General features: G+C 40.4%; 1 protein-coding gene and 1 pseudogene across 1 annotated transcript; both read left to right on the forward strand.

Annotated features, from left to right (window-relative positions):
• The window catches only part of LOC111956090 (probable ATP-dependent RNA helicase ddx6), a 44,575-nt pseudogene extending 34,531 nt beyond the window's left edge, over positions 1 to 10,044 (forward strand).
• Positions 10,045 to 11,337: 1,293 nt separating this feature from the next.
• tomm40l (translocase of outer mitochondrial membrane 40 homolog, like) lies at positions 11,338 to 23,129 on the forward strand. Its single transcript, XM_023976567.3, has 10 exons — positions 11,338 to 11,421; positions 12,261 to 12,478; positions 15,799 to 15,866; positions 16,618 to 16,710; positions 17,022 to 17,123; positions 17,333 to 17,438; positions 17,537 to 17,659; positions 18,353 to 18,429; positions 18,530 to 18,632; positions 20,282 to 23,129. The coding sequence occupies exons 2-10, from the start codon at positions 12,262 to 12,264 to the stop codon at positions 20,419 to 20,421; spliced, it is 1,029 nt and encodes a 342-aa protein (XP_023832335.1). The 5' UTR covers positions 11,338 to 11,421; position 12,261; the 3' UTR covers positions 20,422 to 23,129.
• Positions 23,130 to 26,101: the final 2,972 nt, after the last annotated feature.

Here is a 26,101-nt window from a genome sequence, read left to right on the forward strand (position 1 = left end):
TCCACAGGGCTCTAAAGTGCAACCATTTTGAATGTGCTTCTAAATATGTAGCTGTGAGACCTGGAATATAAATTTGGGAGCACCAGTGCGCCTAGAAAGAAAAACCAGATCATTTTTGTAAAGATTAGGCTTCGCTCTGCCATTGCTTTTTCTCTAGGGCACGCAGAAACAATCACATATTAATTCGTTTCATGGTCGTACCCAGGCACATAACTTGCGGGTTATGTGCCCCCTCAATAATATACCGTGATGAGTTTGATTGATTGGAAATTATTTGTAAACGTAAAGCGTAGGCAGCTACTGGCTTTCTATGGCTTTAGGCCTACACCACACAGTGATACCTTATTTTATAATTGAACCCCCCTCAACTCCAATTATACTTTTGGTTTGGTCCGGTCCTCAGATGCCGTGGTTTGTGAAGAAGAAAAAAGTTGCGTAAGACTTGGAATGTGCATTATCTCCTCTTTCGCTCTCGCTCCTCTTTTCTTAGCCCACATATTTGCGGGTTTGTTAACTCGGAACACATAAAATTGTGCAGTCAAATTTAACATGGCAAATTCATTCAAGCACAAATAACAATTATATTGAAAAGGATTATTTTTCAAATGGAGAAAGTTTCGATTGCGAAGCGACAAGACGTGCATCTCGCGTGTGAGCGCTACTTCTCAAAACGAGGGATAATTGGTAACAGTCATATTCGGCTCAATTTTGAGTATTATAAACATTAAAAATCTGGTTTCTAGTCGGCTACAGATTTAGACATGGCTGTTTCTCTGAACCTCGGGCAGTAGGCTCAAGCGACCCGGTTTCTCTCCCCAGTCAGAGGCAGCCTGCCTCCCAGACTCTGACCAGTAGCAGCAACCTATTCTCGTTATTTAGTTTACAAAACAAATTTGAAGGGCAAAATTGTGAGGGGAATATGCACTAATCATGTTTATGCAACCTGATAATCATCCTTAGAATACCTCCAGAACCAGCTTCAATTTTAGAAATTCTGCTATAAAATTTGGCCAAACCTAGTCTTCATTGATAGGGATGCATGTGACATTGCACAGCGTTAAACATGTTTATTTCTCCTTGTTTTTCTTTTTGATTTCAATATGAACAACGTACTGGTGTTTTATAAACTCTTTCTTGAGTAAAATGCTAAAATGAGTTAAAGTCTACATTTAAATATATACCATATTTTTGGGTAACAAGTCAAATCAAATTTTATTGGTCACATACGCATATTTAGCAGATGTTATTGCGGGTGTAGCAAAATGCTTGTGTTCCTAGCTCCAACAGTGCAGTAGTATCTAACTAAATGCTTGTGTTCCTAGCTCCAACAGTGCAGTAGTATCTAACTAAATGCTTGTGTTCCTAGCTCCAACAGTGCAGTAGTATCTAACAATTCACAACAATACACACAAATCTAAAAGTAAAAGAATGGAATGAAGAAATTTATAAATATTAGAACGACCAATGTCTGAGTGGCATTGACGAAAATAGAATACAGTATATACATATGAAATGAATAAAGCAGGATGTAAACATTATTAAAGTCACTAGTGTTACATTATTAAATAGCAGCAGTTCATTCAATGGGGGGGGGGTCAATGGATGCTCTGGTGCTCCTAAATGTTATGTTGTGCTCTTAAACTTTTATAAGTTGGGAGCACCAGTGCTACCAATGACATTTCTTTATGTAAAGCACTGCGTGTCCATATGAATTATTTCTGTATATTTTGTTTGGTAATGTCAGATTTTACTTGGGTATGTAGTACAGTTGATTTTACTGTGCTCTGGTTTACTGTTTGAAACAGATCTGTTCACCAGAGGTATTGACATCCAAGCCGTCAATGTCGTCATCAACTTCGACTTCCCCAAGAACGCCGAGACATACCTGCATCGCATTGGAAGATCAGGTATGGAAACTTTCTTGTGTTGTTTATGTGCTTCTTGTTGTATTATGTCAATGCTTTTTATCAACTTTTAATATCTGAATGCTCTGTTTTGCATCCTGGCAACATGTACATTCCATCCCTCTGTGGTATTGTCTCTCTCAGGGAGGTTTGGTCACCTGGGCCTGGCCATCAACCTGATCACCTCTGAGGACCGCTTCAACCTGAAGTCCATCGAGGACCAGCTGGTCACCGACATCAAGCCCATCCCTGGCAGCATCGACAAGAACCTGTACGTGGCCGAGTTCCACACCGCCAACCTGGACTGCGAGGTGGAGGAGGAGCTGAAGGAGACAGGCTGCCAACAGGAGGAGCCCTAAGAACCCCTCGACTGGTGAGTCATTCACTCTGACATGCTACTGAGCCGGTMTAGCAATATGTAAAATTCCTCAGAAGACAAGATGGACCCAGTACTTTATTGCTTATATGGGCATATTATACCAATCAGTCGGACATGCCAGTGAGAATGTCTAATATTTTAGGTCGACCCTAACTTAGATCTGAAAGGGTCGTAAGCAATTTGGTAAATTCCTTAGAAGGCAATATGGCTCATAACCATATTTCTTACGTCTATCAAATAATTGTGGATCTACACAAGGAGATAAGGGATATTTCAAATTGGGAACCCATCTTGTGATGTGCATGAAGTGTGAGACCCATCTTTTTAATCCTTGCCACCTTATCTTCCATCCAGGACAATAGGACATACCCGGCTTTTGCACAACATTCAGCTCTTGCACACAGGCTTCAGGCACCTCTTCAACTTCTCTTTTCTCAACCTTCAAAACCTGGCACATGGATGTTAAGGTCAAGTTTACTTTTTGCTGATTTGTATGTTCTGTTCTTATTCCCCCCCTTGTTATTTCATTAAGAGCTGCCTGCATTTTTTGATTTGAATTGGTTTAACCATGTTGTTTTGCACCAAAGGTAGCTTGCCCCAATGCACACTGAATGAGATCAATCAGTCCTTTTTTTGGCTTAAGACATGTAGGCTAATGTTTTCTGGATTGTGTCCTGGTATTGCGAGGTAACATATCAGCTGAAAAACTTCAGAGATAGGTGAGGAACATTGTCTTAAAAAAAAAGGAAGAACCATGCAAAATATTGATCAAGTTGTACTGTTTCCAGCTGAATATGTCGTCCACTTTTATGGCCAGCTTTGGAGGAGGACAGGTTTGTGTCATCAATGACATGAGGCCTTAGCAACGACCACTAAGGGTAAAGAAAGCTTCAGAATGTTGGAAAGCTCATTCACTTACATGCATTTTTGATTGGAATTAAGATACTATATTTGTAGGTTTTAAACTTATTAGTAAATTCACAAATGGTTGGATAATAAATCCTTTGCTACAGCACTACTAATATCCAACTTCGACTTGAATAATTTATCTTCTGTACTACATACACTGAGCGTACAAAACATTAGGAACACCTTCCTAATATTGCGTTGCACCCCATTTTGCCCTCAGAACAGCCTCAATTCGTCGGGTTTCGAAAGCGTTCCACAGGTATTCTGGCCCATGTTGACTCCAATGCTTCCCACAGTTGTGTCAAGTTGGCTGGTAGGTCCTTTGCATGCTGGACCATCCTTGATACACACAGGAAACTGTTGAGTGAGACAAACCCAGCAGCGTTGCAGTTCTTCACACACTCAAACCGGTGCACCTGGCACCTACTACCATAACCCGTTCAAAGGCACGTAAATCCTTTGTCTTGCCCATTCGCCCTCTGAATGGCACACATACACAATTCATGTATCAATTGTCTCAAGGCTTAAAAATCCTCCTTTAACCCGTCTCCTCCCCTTCATCTACACTGATTGAAGGTGACATCCAATAAGGGATCATACAGTAGCTCTCACCTGGATTTACCTGGTCAGTCTGTCATGGAAAGAGCAGGTGTTCCTAATGTTTTGTACACTCAGTGTATATAGTTAGCTGGGTTATCAAAATAATGCCTGTATTGGAAAATAGCTACATAGATTGATGGCTTTAGTTTGCTTGAAAGTGGTCATGTTCAAAATGAGCAGCTTGAGTCATGTACACTTTCAGAGGTGCAGTCGGTCCCGACCATAAAATAAATGTTTACGGTAGGTTATTCAAACCGGATTTGTTATCCATGACAACTAGCTGGCTCAGGTCTTTGAATTGCACACAAAGTAATGTTATTTTTYCCCCACAATATTTCTGCTGATTAAAAGTAACACTGCTTGTGCCTTGCCTCAGGCTACTGTAGCTAGAGTTACCTAGGTATACATGACATGCATGTCACTAGACAAAATACATTTTTTGTTTATCTCAAATTACGGAGATGCAAACGCCTGTGGTAGTGTTCCCACTCACACTAGATAGAAAGCCACCAAACGTATGTTTTTACAGTGGTACATGACACCTTCATTCATGCAGTTGTATTGAATTACTAGTATTTCACTGCCTTTGATACGTAGCTTGAAATTAGTGGTCAAAGTTTTTATTTTATTTTTTTATTCAACATAGAGGCTCACACATCAGACATCAACTCAGTTATAGATATAATAATTAATTCTATGAAAATAAAACACTTTTAGCCATTTAACACAAACTAATGCATTTCAACAAGAGATTCCTTCTTCTTTACCCTTTGTGGGCGGGACCAAAGCGGTTGCCAGGGACGCAAGGCCCAAACGCATTCACACATTTAAACCGGTCTTCCTCCATCGTAGAGACAAAATGAACTCTTTTATATTGGCTCATTCACACTAGCCATCTTGCCCCGCTTACATTCACATGCCTTTTGTCACTCAAGTGCCTTAATTCCTCTCCCACGTGCACTCTTATCAGTTCATCCATCTGTCTTTCTCTCCACACAACAGACAGAATACAGACACAATTAAGCTGAATTGTAACATCGGTTGATTCAGATATATGCAAGTAGAACGTTCGTTGTGCACACTCTCCTAGGGAATCTTGTTCGTGTTCTAGATGCTCAATAACCAAGGCTCAAACTCTGTGACTGACATCATCTAGAATGCCAAAGTACTTTTAATGTAAACTTTGCAATAAAAAATGGCAGCTTTTACTTAGACGCAACGTGACTGTTTTCCTGTCACTATGAATAATCAATCATGTGAATAAGATATAAATATGATATAAGACTACTGAAAGAAGATAAGACTGGGCCCATTGTAAAAACTGTGGATGGTAGCCTACAATCAAGCTAATATAGCACCGGACAAAAATTCCCTGATATATATAAACGATCTCAGACCAGCACAGGAGCAGTTCATGAAAACACAAGTCACAGTAGCATCCAATTACTGAGCTTGTGCCGCATTTTACTAGTAAAACTATTTTCTGAGCTTTCATACTTATGTTGCGGTGGTGATGTGATCCAATTTGTAAGTCGCTCTGGATAAGAGCGTCTGCTAAATGACTTAAATGTAAATGTAAATTATGGGTCAAAATATCACCCTATTCCCTGCAAAGTGCACTACTTTTGACCAGGACCCATGAAGTAGTGCACTACTTTTGACCAGGACCCATAAAGTAGTGCACTATATAGGAAATAGGCCCATATGTCTGCAGCTATGGAAAGAACAGGTAGAATTTACAATCTATTCAGTCATATGCATCCAATTTCTGAAAGACGCACAAGGTATTGTTGGAGATTATGATCAGCACGGGATCTTTTTTTTTAACCACTGTCTCTTTCACATATGAGCCCCTGTATGGACACCTCAATAAACAACAATTACACTCTAAATATCTACATACACATCTATTACACAATACATGAAAAGCAGACACAAAATATGAAAAGCAAAAAACGAGGAAACAAACACATTATTCAGTCAAAAGGCCCTCTAAACATGGGCCTGAATTGCCCTAGAGGCAATCTTGAGGTTTTCTTTGTACAAAACAACATGGTTCAACATATTTTTAAGACCTGCTTTTTCTTCCTCAATTGTGAGGGTCCCTCAAAGTAATATAATATGTTTTTTTAGAGTTAGACGTTTCATGTTGGTACAGTTTTGTGGGTATGTCCTTCGGTTTAGGGTCTAATTTGAATCAATCTAATTGACTCAAATGTAAAAATGTAATCTCCAAAGTGTTGTGAATGTATTAATTGCCAATATGTACTGTGCAGCCCAATGGTACACGCAGCCCATTGGCACAAAATATAGTATATTTAGACTAAAAACTAGGTAACAAGAAACCGAGCTTTTATTTTAAAAACCTCAGAGCTCTTGGGTGATGTTCCTCAGCCTGGCTCCAAGGGAGAAGGGAGGGTATTTTGATATGATACATACAGAGCTGAGAACTTGGCAGAACTCTCATTTGTTATCTCTGCTATTCATTAGGTTGGGAAAACCCTTCGTTTTTTGGGGGGGGGGGGGGTTCGTACAGCTTTGTTATGATTGTGAAAAGCTGAGGGACTATTCTTGTGTGTGGGGTGGGTTGGCTCACATCAGAATTATATTTGAAAGCGAATTGTAGCATCTTCAAACTGGCAGCTGTGATCTTTTTTTTAGTCCTGCTACAAATGTTTAGCTGATGATGAAAGCAGAGAAAAATATGTGATATTTTGTTTTGCTTCTCTTTGAAATGATTTTTGACAATGCTTGCTAAGCAGGGAGGGGGGCAGAGCTGGGTTTGTGTGGGTTTGCGAGTCATCTTGAATCTTTTCTTCTCTCTGGTACTTAAGAACTCCAGCACAACAGTGGACCAACCAATATGGTTTGCAACAGATCTGAAACTCAACACATTTGTAATTTTACTCCCAAAGTACAAAAAAAGTATTATATTTTGACCATTAGTTTGCTTATTTTAAGTACTGGAGAGAATGCTATCCGAGCACATTCATACTGGTTATCTAGGTCAATCTTTTTACGAGGTGGTTGGTATCATTTTGAGGAAATTGGTTTGTAAATGATTCGTTGTTTACACAATTCGTTTACAATAACAAAAGAAAATATGAATTTGCTTCATGGTGGAGGTAGTTTTGAATATTAGATTTTTTTTATTTTGTTTGATTTTAAATACTGACTTTCAGGATTTATATTGAACCGAAACCAAAAAAGTGTAATGTCACGCCATGGCATTTTGAGTGCTTTGCGTGAGTGACTGTCAGTAAGTGTGTGTGTGTGTGTGTGTGTGTGTGTGTCATAGAGAGAAACTTGGTGTGTGAGAAACAAGGTTGGTTGGTGTGTTTTAAGAGTAAGTTAGTGTCCCGTCTCATTTGTTAGTTGGTATGAATGTGATTGCCTGTGTGTCTGTATATGAATGGCTGTTCTGTAGGATTGTTTGGGTGGGTGTTCAATTGGCTGAAATGTGGATTTCTGTACGCAATTGTGAATGTTTCTGTGTGCTTGTTTGTATGTGAGTGACATACAATGTCTTAATACCCGTATGGCTGTTGTCCCTAGCCTGTTTTCTGGTCTACTTTGTGACCCATACTGTGCAAAGACAGAATAGGTCAACACTAGCCATATAGTGTAAACCCCAAACTAGCTCAAGGCAGAGTTTTTCAAATTCCTTTCACATACTGTTCTTTCCGATCAGTGGTCACAAAGGGGACTAGAAAACAGGCACTGTTAAGAGTGTAGAGATGGAATATTCAGTCTATGTCAGTGGGTAAATGTCTGTATACTCAGTTTATTAGGTACACCCATCTAGTACCTGGTCAGATCCCCCCTTTGCCTCCAGAACATCCTGAATTATCTGGGGCATGGAAACATTGCTCAATTCCTATCAAGGGACCTAATGTGTGCCAGGACAACATTCCCCAAACCATTACACCACCACCATCAGCCTGTGCCGTTGACACCAGGCAGGATGTGGCCATGGACTTTCTTACGCCAAATCCTGACTCTGCCATCAGCATGACGCAACAGGAACCGGGATTCGTCGGACCAGGCGGTTTTTTCCACTCCTCAATTGTCCGGTGTTGGTGATCGCATGCTCAATGGAGCCGCTTCTTGTTTTTAGCTGATAGGGGTGGAACCTGGTGTGGTCGTCTGCTGCAATAGCCCATCCGTGACAAGAATCGACAAGTTGTGCTTTCAGAGATGCCATTCTGCACACCACTGTTGTACTGCGCCGTTATTTTTCTGTTTGTGGCCTGCCTGTTAGCTTGCATGATTCTGCCTGTTAGCTTGCCATTCACCATCGACCTCTCATCAACGAGCTGTTTTCGCCAACAGGACTGTCCCTGGCTGGGTGTGTTTTATTTGTCACACCATTCTTGGTAAACTGATGCAAGACACTGTCTTGCATGAAAAGGAAGCCGGACATTTTTGAAATACTGGAACTGGCGCGCTTGGCACTGACGATCATAACACGCTCAGATGCTTAGGTCACTCATTTTGCCCATTCTAACGTTCAGTTGACCAGTAACTGAATGCGTCGATGCCTGTATATGCTATATTGCCTATATATAGCAAGCCACGGCCACGTGACTCGTTGTCTGTAGGAGCTAACCATTTTCGTGAGCGGTGTAGTGTACCTAATAAACTGGCCACTGAGTGTATGTCACTGTCTAATCCTGTGTGGATCTGTGTGTGCGTGCTCTTGGCCATTGAGTCAAGTTGTGACTGTGTGAATGAATGAGTACAAATGGGGGAGGGAAGGTTCACTTGTCGTTAACTCCAAGATGTTTGGAAAAGGTAATCATGTTGATACCCTTAAGAACACGAGTATGAGCTAGCCTATATGGTCTATGGTGGGGAAAGGTAAAAGGGGTTTGGGGTATAATACAATTAAGCAAACAAGAATTATGGTATTGCAGCATGGGGTTTGGAGAAAATAAACTGGTACAGATCATTTTGAAACCAGAATACCCCTGATTCCCAAATTGCGAGCGAGCTAATACAGCGAAGCCTCAAATGTATCTCCAGTTGCACAAATTCTGAATTGCATGCATGACTGTGTTGTGCTTCTCTAATGCAGACTCCTCTTACATGCAGAGACTCTACATTCAATAAACTGAGAGACTGAATTCTGCAAGAGCTGGGAAGAAAATAGTGTATTCTGTTCCTGGAAACTGGATGAATGACTGGTACTAAAATTCTAATTTGCTAAATTACTTGTTTGGAATTTTTAAACATAGCCACGGTTAAATTTGTCACATACGTGAGTAAAACATTTTCTGTGGTCATTAAGGGGGAGAAGCCATTTCAGAATTCAGTTGCCCTGTGTTTTCTGTTATTGTATAGTGCATTCAGAAAGTATTCCTACCCCTTGACTTATTCCACATTTTGTTGTTACAGCCTGAATTCAAAATTCATTAAATACATTTCTTTCTCACCCATCTACACACAATACCCCATAATGACAAAGTGAAAACATGTTTTTTTAGAAATGTTTTCAAATTGATTGAAAATGAAAGCATAAATATCTCATTTACATAAGTATTCACACCCCTGAATCAATACTTTGTAGAAGCACCTGTGTTTTGAAATTGACAGCTTGACTGAGGGATAAATATACGTGTGAGGTACAGAGATGAGGTAGTCACTAAAAAAAATCCTGTTAAACACTATTGCACACAGTGTGTCCATGAAACTGAAGCACATTTTTACTCCCAAACTTATTTTGGCTTGTCACGACAACTTATTGACTCAAGACAATTCAGCTTTTCATCAAATGTGGGAAAAGTCAAGGGGTTGTGAACACTTTCTGAAGGCACTGTATGTGGGAATGTACACACCTTGGTGGCTATTCCTTTTACTTTCTCATTTGTTATTTTCAAAACTGTTCAGCCCCATGCAGAGTGAGAATTACAAACGGAGGCCTTAACACTGAAACTTTGACGAGGTCGTTTGTCTTACAAATCAGACAGCCGGAGTCAGCCACTGTATTGGAGCATACATGTATGCTTGATCTGATTATAGAGAAAGTCGATGGGTAAAGTTGCCAAATTATTTGTCTTACAATATTACAATTTAAAATGCAACTATGTCAATTTGGCTTATTACACCTCCCCCCTCGGTAACCCTAGAAACAACCAATACAAGAAGCGTACTTCAATTATCTACTTCTATCAGAGTCTTAAATTGTACTTTAATGACATTGGAATTAATACAGGGGGTTATAAAATGTAATAAAAATGAACTCAATTGAAAGTGTGGTGTTTTTTCATTGTTCCTGTCTTTGAAGGCTTGTGTACATGCCAGGTTGTGTGCTTTTGTGATGCTTTTACACATAGTTGTCTGCACTCAGGTGTTTAGGCCTACATTCTTACATTCAAATGAAGCAGATTCTCTTCATCCAGAGCGATGTAAAGTTAGTGACTGCTCAGGTCATTATTCTAACTGAAAGGTAAAGCTTCCATAGATATTGACGGACGTGTGTCAGCACAAAGCACACATCCACAACATTGCTGCGTTTGTTAGTGGTTGAGAATTGTTGCAAGTTAAGTCCACTCATTTCGTAAATGTTTTTTTATCTTTTTTTTTTTTTTTTTTTTTTAACCGTTATTTTACCAGGTAAGTTGACTGAGAACACGTTCTCATTTGCAGCAACGACCTGGGGAATAGTTACAGGGGAGAGGAGGGGGATGAATGAGCCAATTATAAACTGGGGATTATTAGGTGACCAAGATGGTTTGAGGGCCAGATTGGGAATTTAGCCCAATCGTGCAGAGAGTAAAATGTGCAGTTTTATAATGCTATTCTACACATTTTGTCATGTTTTAAAGCTAATTGTCTGCAATTCTACACTTTTTTTTTTATATAGCACATCTTATTATTTTGTTATCAATTTGCCATTAGGTTGAGAGAGAATTTTGCAGTTTTAAAGCAAATTTTCTGCAATTCTATACATTTTGCTATCATATGCTGTCTGACCCCCCCACCCCCACCAGAAGGGCCCCAACCTCTGGAGGTCGGGGGATCCCAGAGCATGTGGTAACCCGGCCCCGTGGGAAAAGTGGTGTAGGAGCTATTCCATTCGTTTTGATGAATTTGTCCCCAGACCCTCATGTTGTCACTGACCTTCACAGGCAGCACTTTTTTATTTTACGTCCCTGAACTGAAACCAACCTCAATGACTCCACCAATCAGAAGCCTCCAAACAGTGATGACCCCACCTTCAGCCCTTGAGAACCTTGCTGTCTTTTCCAAATCAGAAAAAGAGTCAATTTTGCAATCTATCAGCAAGCATGGTTGGGTAAGGCAGATATTGCATTTGTCCAATCTTATTGCAGTTCTCTTGTGACTGAAACGTCTAATAACCAGTTGGCTACAAGTGGAGGTGTGGTCGAAATAACAAAACCATGCCTTCGAATTATCAAGCTTGAGTTTTCTTATACCTCAGTGGTGGCATGCTGGTTGGTTACGCTGTGATTGACATGTATTTCTGCCACACGTTGTTCAGAGGTGGGCTCATTTGCCCAATCCAAGTGCTACCTCAAGTAAGTAGGCGGGTCTTAGCTATGACGCATGGTAGTTTGAGGTCTTACGTTACTGCCGGGTGTTGCATCGTCCTCTGGAAATCGCAACGTGAGTATCAATTTTAGCGAGGTTTCATTGAAAATAGACAGTAAAGATTGTACTTTTTGCGTTGCTGAGGATCTTGTGAATTAGGCTTTTAATTATTTCCCGAGTAGGTGTTTCATCCGTGTTTTCTATAAGAACATCAGGATATAGTAGCTGTGGAGAGCCTATGCAGCTAGCTAGCTAACGTTTCATTGCCGTCGTTTTACGACATACCTCCTACACGATTCGTTAGCTAACTACTAGTTACAGCAGGCCAGCTAACGGGTTGGCCATCTAGATACATGTTAGCCGATTTAATTATTTAACTTGCTAGCTGTCACTAATAGCCAGAAATAAGCACAATTAATTCAGCACCATAGCACTGGGTGAGATGGTAACTACTACAAGAAACCTTTCATTGCTGGCATGGTTTTTGAGCTACCCATTCAATGATGACCATCACGTAAATGCCAACTGTGCCAACTAGCTATGTAGCTAATTAACATGCTTTGTGTGTAAACCTCTAATGATCCAACTCAACCTTTGGGGATATGTTATAAAACTAATGAGCAGCATTCATGGCTAGGMCACAATTGTAATTTATTGGCGTTCCCTCTGTAAATTGAACACTACAATGTAATCTATGCTGACATGTAAATTGGTGCGCTTTTGTTGTCTTTGCTGTTCTTTTGACAAACAGCCCCATCTCTTCCTGTACCAGTTTTCTATCGCCCCTACTGCTCAACTGCCCAGAGATAGCTAACCGTCTCCGAATACACCCAGCATCTTCCAACAAACCATCACATATATCCTCCCCCTTTTCTACCTCCACCCCTGTCTCATCCTATCATCTCCTCTCACAGAATGGGCAGTGTTTTGGCAGCCAGCTCCCCCAACCCGCCAATGGCTCCTGCTGGTGGTAGTCCTGGCAGCCCAGGGATGACGGTACCCCCAGGCTTCTCAATGCCCCCAGTATCACCTGTACTGCCTTCAGGCAATGCGGCACCCGGTCAGCAGGTGGAGGCAGAAGGCTCTCTGCCCAACCCTGGCACGTTTGAAGAGTGCCAYCGCAAGTGCAAAGGTAAATAGATTAGTCCATGAAATATCTAGAGAAAGTCCTCCGCCATGTAGATGAGATCTGTGAATTGAATAGTGCAAATATAGGCCAACGGTCACTGACGTTTATTTTATAAATAAATACAAATGTCCTGTTCCCTGACTTTTCCTAAATGTTTGTATTTGACACTGCTCATTTGTCAGTATTTTGAAATCACAAACAGAAGTATTTAGGGCCTTTTTTACCAGTTTTTTTTTCTTTCTCACCTATTCCCAGTTTAACCTGCCAAAACAATGTGCTGTAGGATGTTGGTACCCAGCCAGTACCCAGCCAGGCACTAATCTGATGTCTCTCTTTGCTCACTGAATGAATGATGAATGGGCGATAATTGTGCACCTTCACAATTGAATTTAAATTAGGCCTAACTGAATGATAAGGAGGTTGATTTAATTTAGAAAGACAATAGTGTAATGTTTTGTTTTTTATGCGCATTTATCAGCAGCAAATAATTTCACAGCGCACCTTGGGGGTTGATACTATTCTCTTACGTTTTACTTTGTAAAAATAAGCTGTCATTGGACTTTTATTTACTATAACTCCTTTAATTACATTTATTGTAAGGGAAATGAAAACATGCTACATGTTGCATTATTCTGAAGGCCTACTGCAAAACATATCCRTGACTCTATCCAGCAAAGCAAATGATACCAGCCCACTGAATTAATGACAAATGTARGGAATGGGCGATAATTGTGCAAGTTACTTCACAATCAAATTTCAATGAGGCCTAACTGAATGATAAGGAAGGTGAAGAGGTTGAATTAATTTAGAACAACAATAGCGTAATGGGTTTGTGTTAAGCCTATTTATCAGCGTTGGCGTTCATGTTATTYATTTGACAGCGTGCCTTGCGGGTTGATGCTATGCTCTTTTACGTTTTACTTTGTAAAAATAAGCTGTTACAGGACTGTTTGTTACAATAAATGYGATTAGTAATAGAGTTACAGTAAGAGAAACAAACCTATGCCGTGTGTTGCAGTAGGCCTTTAGAATAATGCAAAACATATCCTTAACTCTATCCAATTTTTATGAGTGGGAAACAAACCATGCCAGTGAGCCTGCACAGCTGGCCCATCGAAACCTAACCAAACTAGTTTACCAGTCTACCAAAACTAGTTTACCAGTCTACCAAAACTAGTTTACCAGTCTACCAAAACTAGTTTACCAGTCTACCAAAACTAGTTTACCAGTCTACCAAAACTAGTTTACCAGTCTACCAAAACTAGTTTACCAGTCTAGCAAAACTAGTTTACCAGTCTACCAAAACTAGTTACCAGTCTACCAAAACTAGTTTACCAGTCTACCAAAACTAGTTTACCAGTCTACCAAAACTAGTTTACCAGTCTACCAAAAACTAGTTTACCAGTCTACCAAAACTAGTTTACCAGTCTAGCAAAAACTAGTTTCAAACATATTAGGGGTAGCCTATCAGACAAGATTCAATTCACAATAACCTGATGGGTGACAATATTAGGCCTATCGGTTGTCAAATTGTACATGAGGAGATGGGTGCATCTTGTAATTTRCAGATGCAGTGAAAGGAGTATCACTTTATCAAATCCTCCTTCAGAGTCACGTGCAGATAAAACATTTTCATGACTATATTGTATCGGAGAGCATATTCTGCCGTTTCAGATAACTCCTAATTCAAGAGGCGCAGCTGTATTTCCAAATGTGACTTTTTCTAGGAATATCAGCGCTGTCCATGCATTCAGCACATGATCACTCGCGCTACAGCATTGCTCTGGCTGCGAAGCAAAAACGAGTAACGTAATAAACGTAACATTTTAAATATGCTATTCTGTCGTCAATGGATGAATGGGCGATTGGAAGCTGATAATAGTGCATGTGACTTAAAGTAACTGAATGATGAGGATGACTGAATTTAGAACAATAGTGTAATTTTGATGAAAAGTTCTAGGTGTTGTTGGGTGTCTAATTGTTTTATAATGAAAGGCTGGAAATTGTATATAATTTCCCCTCAGACAGTCAAATCAGACACCGAGTACAACATATAATGTGTGCTGTGTACCGCTGCACCACTCGGGAGCAATATTCATTTGTAAGGGCACCGTACAGTGTATGATACGATCAACAAATTAGTTTTTATATCTTGGCATTAATATATTTCCACATATTTATTTATACAATTCATCCATTACAATTATTCATGCACTGGTGCTTTTGTTTAGGAATACAGCAAATCATTTCACCTGGCTGGTTATGATATTATCTTTTTTGTTTCTACTTTGTCAAAAGAAGCTTTACCTGGATGTTATTAATTACTATGACCCTATTACTAATCRAATCTACAAATAAAGTTGGTCAAATGGATTACAMTGTTTTTATTATAAGGGAAATGAAAATAGGCTATAGGTCTGTTTTTCCAGGACTTTGTAGAATTATACAAAACATCCTTAACTATATAAACTTTTTTTTGTTTGTTTAATGTATGTATGTGTATTTCTATATGCAATGAATCCTTTATCAAGTGTTGGCGCATATGTTTGCTGCACCTTGCCGGTTGATATGCATCTGAKGCATATGCTAAAGGTGATGCCTGGCAACATTCTCTAGCAGGTACTTCTAGGCTGAAAGGCCAGGCAGTTCTAGTGTTAAAGGATTGGTTCACTATTTTAGAACCATATCTATATTGTTGACATAAATGGCATGTGATAGAAGGGTCCAGGTACTTTTTTATTATATTTTTTGTAGCTTTTTCACTTGGTTTTGAGAAACTTAACGCACCCACAATAGACTTGCTCGTTCTGCAGTAAGTGGGCTCTGGAAAAACACGAATGAAGGCTACAAAAAAACGGCAAAGCTGTCAGTATAGTGCTGCAGGTCTTTAGATGTTGTACGCATGAAATTGTGTAATTCCGAACTTTATCTGCAACATTATTAAATATTTGTGACGGTTCCCCGTCCCTCTCCGTGTAGCCCTCGCAGCACAGCTGGTAGGGGAAACCGCTCAAGTCACACAATATGGAATATAACGTTGCGGGTGAAGTTTGGAATTGCACAGTCTCATGTGTACAATCCTAAAGATCTGCGTCACTATTGGGTGTTTTTGTTTTTCCAGAGCCCCCGTAATGCAGAATGAGTAAGTGGGGTTAGTTTCTCAACCAAGTGAAATCGCAAAAACAGGAGTCTGGACCCTTCTATAACACACAATATACATAAATACCAAAATAGTGATCCACTCCTTTTTAATGATGCTGTGTCTTCATGTCATATGCCTACACGTAATCTCAATCAATTCCCATTTCTATCTGTCTTTCCAGAGGTGTTCCCCATGCAGATGGAGGGTGTAAGACTAATTGTTAACAAGGGCCTGAGTAATCACTTCCAGGTCAGTAAAGGTCACTACATCTCTATTTTCTACTGGTAAAATGATGTTGTGAATGGCCTTTGATGATCCTGAGCCTCATTTCATCATTCCATCTAGAGATGGATCTCCCCTGGCAAATAATTTCATTAAGTTTACGGACTTCGAGTGTAAAACCAAAGATGGTTTAGTTTGAAGATGTGTAGAAACTGCTTCTCCAATAGAAATCACGCTTCTTGAGAATGTCATGGCGACGTTGGCTAGCTAAGTTCATGCTCAGAAACACACGCAGTCGGGTCTAACGGTTGTCTCGCGCCGAACTGCGCATGTGTAGGCAGTCAAATCAAAGGCACTCCTTCGACATAAAGTTGTTTTTGGCAAATAAATGTCGGTTTGTCACTTTCATGAGGTTGGAGTAAGAACATGTTCAGCTACTTAAAAGACATTGGTTCGAATTTAGGTTTTGCATTTAGTTTGAGAAAATGAACTAAGGAAGAATTTCTCTTCTCTCATTGACTTCTCAAACCCCGGTCTGCCGAGTCTGCTTCGGAAGCGTTTCCTGAAGTCCTGCGATGTTGAGCATCTGGGTTTAGAAGCTTTGATAATACTGTGTTAAGATTAGTTCTGGTCTTGCACTCGTAACCAAACAAGGGAACAACCCAAACTCTTGGGAAGCTTTTTGTCTTATTATTTTACACGACACACAGATGTTTGCTTGAGGAGCATTGCTGACAGAAACCTGAAATGTTGTCCTCCTTCTGATCGACCCCACCAGGTGAATCACACGGTAATGCTCAGCACTCTAGGCGATTCCAGTTACAGGTTCGGTGCCACCTATGTGGGAACTAAGCAGATGGGTCCAGCAGAGGTGAGTCCGAGCGAATTGGCTAATACCACAACCCGAAGTATTGTTTGTGATACGTTAGCCCTGTACACACTACAGCTATATAAAGTTGTCACCCTTCATTTGAGTGCTTAAAGGGGTATCCTCCAGTTCTCACTCTGGAGAAGTAGATAAAAGGCCTCATTGCCAAAATCCCAAAGTTATATTCACACACACTACCAGTCATGAATGAGAATGACAACTATATTACAGTTATTGTTGCTGGTATTTGTGAAATTAGCTTATTCTGGAAAAGTTTTTATTTGTACTTTGTAACTATTGTTTACTGTCTGCAGTCCTTCCCAGTCATGGTGGGAGACATGGACAACAGCGGCAGCCTCAATGCCCAGGTCATTCACCAGATCTCCAACAGAGTCCGGTCCAAACTAGCCTTCCAGGTACAGATATTTGGTTTTCTATGGTAGTTTTTGTTCAGTCTGCCATTAACCTTGGCAGTTGAAATTAGGTGATAGTAAACAATACTTTGAAGTAGAGCTTCAACGCCTGGACCTTACACTGTCACCAAGCCTCCCAAATGTATAGCCCATTTGAGTTACTACATCAGACGGATTGATGACATGTTTATCAATGTGTTTCCTGCCATCAGACGCAGCAGCAAAAGTTTGTGAACTGGCAAGGAGATTGTGAGGTCCGAGGAGAGGACTTTACTGCTGCTGTTACCCTGGGCAACCCAGATGTCCTTGTAGGCTCCGGTAAGCTTTGTGAATGGAGGTATTTTGTAATACTGAAATGTACCACCAACTGTAACTATCTGGAGCTCCTCATTTTCTCTTACTACTTCATCTTTCAGGTATTATTGTAGCACACTACATCCAGTCCATAACCCCATCCCTGGCTTTGGGAGGGGAGCTGGTTTACCATCGCAGGCCAGGAGAGGAAGGCACAGTCATGTCTCTAGCGGGCAGATACACAGGTGAGGCATTGGCCACAGTCACACTGAAGTATGGGAACGACCCAGTCTCTGCGCCACCCTTAGATTTCAGGAGTTAAAGGTGTATTCTAAACCATGTAAGGGAGTGTGTACACATATTACTATAAATCAGCAAGAAACTATAAAATAGTTAACTTGTACTTCTGAAGGCAATGAAGTTAAAATGACAAGGCAATGTATGCTTGGAGACAGTAGATATCTTTACAAAACAAAGGGCTTATTTAGAAATAGCYAGGATAAAACAATAAATGTACAGGATGAATGGATAGAGGAGATGGCAACATTTTATAGACGAATGAGAAAAGTATACGGGAGTTTGTCTAACCTATTTATAGCATTGTCCAATGGCGAAGTTCCTTTTGGTTCAAACCCGCCGCTCTTGTTGCTGATAGAAGCTTTGAGGTAGACTAGAGGGGGGCCACTCACAGCAAGCACCGAGCACGTGTTGTCCTTCTCCTCTTTTGCTCATCTTCCTTTGTTCTTTGGCCACTGACTGGGTCCTTGTGTGTTCTTATTGTAGTTGACATCTGGCAGGGATGTGTTAATTTGACACTCTACAAACATGTCTTTTTTTAAATATAATGCAGCAGTAGTCCACTAACTTTTTCCATAGTGGATAGCATATATGTGTGTGTTACACTGACATTTTAAGACCTGTCTTTCTTGCTCTTTCAGGCAGTAACTTCATTGCCACATTGACACTAGGGGGAGCAGGGGCACATGCCTCCTACTACCACAAAGCCAACGACACGGTATTGCTCAATTCCATTGGTTTCCTTCTGTGTCTGTTACTTTTTTACCAAAGTGTTGGTTAGTGTCTTCAGCTCTATCACTGTTATTTTTATCCCACAGTTGCAGTTGGGTGTTGAGTTTGAGGCTAGCACCCGTATGCAGGAGACCAGTGTATCATTTGGCTACCAGCTAGATGTGCCTAAAGCCAATTTGCTCTTCAAAGGTATGGCTTCTGCTTGTATGGACACTGATTTTAAAGTATATGTATATTCCTGCATATTAGCCTTTTTGTTACATTGTTTGCTGTTTTTCTGTATTTTCATATGCAGTTCCATCAAAGTATTCATACCCCTTTACTTATTCGACATTTTGTCGTTACAGCCTGAATTCAGAATGGATTAAATGTCTTCTTTCTCACCCATCTACACACTACCCCATAATGACAAAGTGAAAACAGGTTTTTAGAAATTGACACATTTCTTGAAAATTAAATATCTGATTTACATAAATATTCAGACCCCCGAGTTGACTTTGTAAGAAGAACCATTGGCTGTGATTACAGCTTTTGAGTTGTCTTGTGCAAAGCTGATACAGACATACCCATCTGGATTTGGTGATTCTTCTCCCATTTCTTCCTGGCAGATTTTCTAGAGCTCTGTTTAGTTAGATGCGGATCGGCAGTGAACAGCAATCTTCAAGTCTTCCCACGGATTTTCAATAGGATTAATTTCTGGACTTTGGCTGGGCCATTCAAGGACTTTCACATTTTTGTTCTGAAGCCATTCCAGCATTGCTTTGGCTGTATGTTTGGGGTCGTTGTCCTGTTGTAATGTAAATCTTCGCCCCCAGTCGAAGGTTGTTTGAACTCTGAAGCAGGTTCTCATCAAGGATCTGCCTATATTTGGCTCTGTTCATTGTTCCCGCTATCCTTACAAGTCTCCCTGCCCCTGAAAAGCATCCCCATAACCTGATAATACTGCTACCACCATGGTGTTAGACGGGTGATGAGCTGTGCCTGGGTTTCTCCAGACATAGCGCTTTGTTTTCAGGCCAAATAGTTAAATGTTTGTCTCATCAGACCACAGAATATTGTGCCTTTATCTTCCGTTTTTCATGTGCCTTTTCACAAACTCCAGTTGTGCTGTAATGTGCCTTTTTCTCAGGAGTGGCTTCCGTCTGGCCACTCTCCGATAAAGCCCAGATTGATGAAGTGCTTTAGAGACTGTTGTCCTTCTGGCAGGTTCTCCCATCTCAGCCAAGGAACTCTAGTTCTGTCAGAGTGGTCATTGGGTTCTTGGTCACCTCCCTGACCAAGCTCCTTTTTGCCCAGTTGTTCAGTTTGGTCGGATGGCCTGCTCTAGACAGAGTCTGGATAGTTCCGTATTTTTTCCATTTCCCAATGATGGAGACCACTGCTCTTGAAAACTTTCAACACTCCAGATATCTTCCTCATCATAATTCTATCTTGGAGATCTAGGGACAGTTCTTTGGATTTCATGGTATAGTTTCTGTTCTGACATGCACTGTCAACTGTGGGACCTTTTATATAGACCGGTGTGGTCCTTCTAAATCATGTCCAAACAATTGAATTGGCCAYAGGTGGACTCCAATCAAGTTGTAGTGACATCTCAAGGATGATCAAAGGAAATTGAATGCACCGGAGCTCAATTTGGAGCGTCATAGCAAAGGGGTKTTAATACTTATGTCAATTTTATTTCTGTATTTAATTTTCAATAAATGTGCACAATTATATATTTCATCCATTTTTAAATGTGGGCTTTAACAGAACAAAATGTGGAATAAGTTGACGGTTATGAATATTTTATGAAAGCACTGTTATCCAACTTTCTGTTTTTCTCCCCAATACTCCAGGCTCCATAGATAGTAATTGGGTGGTGGGGGCCACACTAGAGAAGAAGCTGCTTCCTCTGCCTCTATCTTTGGTCCTGGGGTCCTTCCTCAACCACAAGAAGAACAAGTTCCAATGTGGTTTTGGCATCACCATCGGTTAGACTTAACCGGAGTGGGGGAAAGCCTATAGGCAATCTTCACAGAAAGGACAGACAAAGCCTGGACTCACCACTGAGTCTCACATCAATATAATTTGTCCCCATCTGACTACTAAGAAGTTCATTGTTGTTGGTTCCAAAGGTTAATTTTTCCTAAATAATGTGTTAAAATATACACTATATATACAGAAGTATGTGGACACCCCTTGAAATTAGTGGATTCGGTTATTTCAGTCATACCCGTTGCTGACAGGTGTATAAAATCGAGCACACCGCCATGCAATCTCCATAGACAAACATTGGCAGTAGAATGGCCTTACTGRAGAGCCCAGTGACTTTTTCAACGTGGCACTGTCATAGGATACTACATTTACAACAAGTCAATTTGTCACCTTTCTGTCCTGCTAGAGCTGTTATTGTGAAGTGGAAACGTCTAGGAGCAACAATGGCTCAGCCATGAAGTGKTAGACCACACAAGCTCACAGAACAGAACCGCCGAGTGCTGAAGCTCGTAAAAATCGTCTGTCCTCGATTGCAACACTCTGGAAGCAAAGTCAGCACAATAACTGTTTGTCGGGAGCTTCAAGAACACCTTTGGGATGAATTGGAACGCCGACTGCGAGCCAGGCCTAATCTCCTAACATCAGTGCCCAACCTCACCTAATGATGTTGTGGCTGAATGCTGTGGGGACTTACATTTACATTACATTTAAGTCATTTAGCAGACGCTCTTATCCAGAGCGACTTACAAATTGGTGCATTCACCTTCCGATGTTCCAACATCTAGTGGAAAGCCTTCCCAGAACAGTGGAGGCTGTTATAGCGCCAAGGGGGGGACCAACTTCATATTAATGCCCATGATTTTGGAATGAGATGTTCAACGAGCAGGTGTCCACATACTTTTGACTATGTAGTATATAATCATTGAAAGGTTAAACAAAGATATGTAAATAAGGTGCATCTTTAGGACTAAAATAATCAATCGAATGATCAAAATTGGGGTAAAAATGCATGGGCCAGAGATTGAGGACAATGTGGTGATGAGATTGGACAATGGCCATATACTTCAGAGACGAACGTACTGAGACYAACATAGCAGACAGCAGTAAAAGAGGACTCAGTTTCCTAACAGCAAGTGTTTTACTATCAAATTACAGTACTTTTGTTTTTAGGGCAGTGCCTGTCCAGTTTTGTTTTGGTCGGTTTGTTTTTATTTATTTTGTGCTGTATGGTCTATCTGCTTCTTTTCCCTTTTTTTGTTTGTTTTTTAGGTTGGGGAGGCAGAGGGCAGGAAAATCTTTTTCATAATCGTATATATTACCTGTATATATCTATTGGGAAAAGGATAAATGCCATTTCTTACAAAATATGGAGCGAATTGGTTTTGTTTCTTATTGCTTCAAATTCTCTGCTCATAGTTGACAGGGCCCGAATTGTTTCAGTTGATGAGAATAAGCTGAATGCTGTTCATGAGTTTAATTTATTTAAATCACCCATGATGATAATACTGACAAATATGCCGATATGTAAGAAAGTTTGCTTGAAGAAAGTGAGACCCTKTTCAAGAGGGCAACAGTAGATGTGATTATTCTATTGATGATAGAATCCTGCACAGCTTCTGTAATATAGTCCTGAGTCASATGTAGATATTGGTCAGGAGATGGAGAGTCCGATAACTGATCATGTATGTACCAACAATAGTGGTACATACATTTACACTGAACAAAAATATAGGCGCAACATGGAAAGTGTTGGTCCCATATTTCATGAGCTGAAATAAGATCCCAGAAATGTTCCATACGCACAWAAAGTGTATTTCTCTCAATTTGTGCACAAATTTGTTTACATCCCTGTTAGTGAGCATTTCTTCTTTACCAAAATAATCGATCCACCTGACAGTTGTGGCATATCAAGAAGCTGATTAAAYATGATCATTACACAGGCACACCTTGTGCTGGGGACACTAAAAGGCCACTCTAAAATGTGCAGTTTTGTCACAACACAATGCCACAGATRTCTCATCTGAGTAGGCCTGCAATTGGCATGCTGCCGGCAGGAATGTCCACTAGAGCATTTCCTGTTAATATCTCTACCATAAGCYGCCTCCAATGTCGTTTTAGAGAATTTTGCTGTACGKCCAACCGCCTTCACAACTGCAGACCACATGTATGTGGTTGAGTGGTTTGCTGATGTCAATATTGTGAAYAGAGTGCCCTGGGATGGCGGTGGGGMAGGCATAAGCTACGRACAACGAACACAATTGCWTTTTATCGCTGATCATGAGGCCCATTGTCGGGCCATTCATCTGCCGCCAACACCATGTTTCAGCGTGATAATGCATGGCCCCATGTCTCAAGGATCTGTACACATTTCCTGGAAGCTGAARATGTCCCAGTTCTTCCATGGCCTGCATACTCACCAGACATGTTTGGGATGCTCTGGATCGACGTGTACCAGTTACCGCCAATATCCAGCAACTTCGCAAAGCGATTGAAAAGAAGTGGGACATCATTCCACAGGCAAATGGTCACACCAGATACTGACTGGATTTCTGACCCACGCCCCAATTTTTTTATTTAAGGTAKCTGTGACTAACAGATTCATATCTGTATTCCCAGTCATGTGAAATCTATAGATTACAGCCTAATGAATTTATTTCAATTGACTGATTTCCTTATATGAACTGTAACTCAATAAAATCGTAGAAATTGTTGTGTTCATTTTTTTTGTTCAGTGTTATAAATTTGATATAACAGATATGATGATACTATTTTTAAGTTGATATTGCATTAGGCTTAGTATTTAACTGTTGAAACAGGGATCTGTGTGTTTGTTTTATGTATGCATGTATGAGACAAACAATACTCGGTCAGTATACTRTATATATTGCCCCTTTTGGACTTWKATGGAAAATTATTAATCAGTACGCAGTTCTAGTAGAACAAGTAAAATCAGTCTGATTACTGGCTCTTGGTGACAGTTGGGTCTTCGGGTCCTCTCCATATGGGGCCAGATTCTGCTGGAGCTCCTGCGTTCTCTGAGTCAGCTCAGTCTTAGAGCTCTGGGTCAGGGAAATCATGGTATTCTGGAACTCCTCCAGGTTCTGGTCACTTCTGCTTCAGCTAGGGGCCCAGCTCGGCCTGCAGCTGCTACATACTCTTCTCCAGGCTTCCCTTCAGCTCCTCACTCTTCAGGAGAAGAGTGACCTTCAGTCAGTGCTCAGTTCCTTCTCCAGGCTTCCCTTCAGCTCCTCACTCTTCAGGAGAAGAGTGACCTTCAGCCAGTGCTCAGTTCCTTTTCCAGACGAGCCTTCAGTTGTTTGGCCTCCTGGGAAAGCTTTGCCAGCAGGTCCTGAGTCAGAGGAGTCACCTGGCCACAGTGTACTGGTTCACAGCAGTTCACTGCACCCGAGAGAAGGGTCAGTATAGAGGCCAAGTCACAAGGTTAACAAACAGATTGTTACTCAACAGTTATCAAACTCCATTATATTGTGTTATTTTCTACATATTGAGACTAACTTGACTGTGTGGCACCACTGTCTGATCCACTTAGACTGGTCCTGCCACAGAACATAGGAGAGACCGAAGATTATAAAATGTTCAGTCTAGACTTGAGGGTGTTTGAGATTATACATTTACTCCTTTCATTGATGTTAAGTTACTGTTACATTTTAGTATTATCAATTTGCGTCTTTTTAAAAATACAAACACTAGTCACATGTTGAAGAATGAAAACGTATTTTTCACTCACCAGTGAGCACAGCAAGCGCAAGCAGCACTAAGACCTTCATGACTGGCTGTTAATGGAGAAAAAGACAGTTGGTGAATAAAACATTCAACCCTGGCTACAATATCTGGGATGAGAAACTGTGATTAAAAAAAGTTACCTGGAAGCAGCCAGTGTCTTCCCAGCTAACAGTTCGATGGAGAGAGAATGTTTTTGTAATGCTACCCCTAATGTATTGAGTGTCCAGTTTTCCGTTAATTAGGGGAACATTCTATCTATGTAACAAAAACCTTATGAGAACCTTTTTGGTGTTAAAGTTAGGAGAACATTCCCTTAATGTCAAGCAGAACATACAATATTCTCAGAATATACAACAATGTTCTAGACACTTTTCATGGGACGTTCAAAGAACATTCATGCGTCCAGTTTTCGGAGAGTTAGGAGAATATTCCATCAACAATCCACCAAAACATACACAGAACATGATTGTTATGTTCTCAGAATATAAGATTAATGTTCTAGACACGTTTCATGAGAACTTTGCAAGAACATTTCTGTGGGTTAGGATAATATTCCACCAAACATACACCGAACATGATTATGTTCTCAGAACATAAGATATTAATGTTCTAGACGCGTTGGGAACGTTGCAAGAACATTTCTGTGTCCAAAGAAAAATGTATTACACATCACTTCTCGTTACTGTTGCCTAGCCAATCAAGGCCCTGATTGGTGAACCGCTGACCCATTCATAGCTCTTTGTCTTTTGGCAAGGTTAGGGATACTCACACACACAGTGCTTTTACCTTACATATTTGACATACATGATAACATTGTTCAAGGTCATTTATACAGTAATTGTTATTCAACATGTCCTCACAACCTCTTGGTTCACAGTACTCTGGTATTCCTGCTAAGCCACCATGTCAGTGTCTGGTATCTATTAATCGTACTATTCTCATCATTGATTTTATTTACAAATTTTCTATAGTCTAGGCCTACTATATTTATTTCTCTACTTTTCTAATATGAAGCACATTGCTCATACAGTTGAAGTCAGAAGTTTACATACACCTCAGCAAAATACATTTAAACTCAGTTTTTCACAATTACTGACATTTAATCCAAGTAAAAATTCCCTGTCTTAGGTCAGTTAGCTTAACCACTTTATTTTAAGAATGTGAAATAATAGTGGAATAATAGTAGAGAGAATTATTTATTTCAGCTTTTATTTCTTCATCACATTCCCAGTGGGTCAGAAGTTTACATACACTCAATTAGTATTTGGTAGCGTTGCCTTTAAATTGTTTAACTTGGGTCAAATGTTTTGGGTAGCCTTCTACGAGCTTCCTACAATAAGTTGGGTGAATTTTGGCCCATTTCTCCTGACAGAGCTGACGAAACTGAGTCAGGATTATAGGCCTCCTTAATCACACACGCTTTTTCAGTTCTGCCACAAATGTTCTATAGGATTGAGGTCAGGGCTTTGTGATGGCCACTCCAATACCTTGACTTTGTTGTCCTTAAGCCATTTTGCCACAGCTCATGAGGTGTGATACAAACCTTATTAAAACATATAGGCCTATGGGCTAGGCTACATGAGGTGTGATACAAACCTTATTAAAACATATAGGCCTATGGGCTAGGCTACATGAGGTGTGTAACAAACCTTATTAAAACATATAGGCCTATGGGCTAGGCTACATGAGGTGTGCGACTATCATTCGAAAGTTGCAACAACAAAAAAGTCATTGTTTCTTGTGGGCATCATCAAAATTGATAGGCTAATATTGTCACCCTTCAGACTATTCTTGATTTAATCTGGTCTTTCATATACTAAATAATATGTGTGAAATTTGTTTTGATTTAGAATGGACCCTTATTATGCACCCGTATCAGAACAGGGGCAGCGGGAAAAATACATGTCATCTATGCACTCTTCTCCTGAAGAGTGAGG

This window comes from Salvelinus sp. IW2-2015, linkage group LG31 (genome assembly GCF_002910315.2).
Source record: "Salvelinus sp. IW2-2015 linkage group LG31, ASM291031v2, whole genome shotgun sequence".
NCBI classification, from domain to species: Eukaryota; Metazoa; Chordata; class Actinopteri; order Salmoniformes; family Salmonidae; genus Salvelinus; species Salvelinus sp. IW2-2015.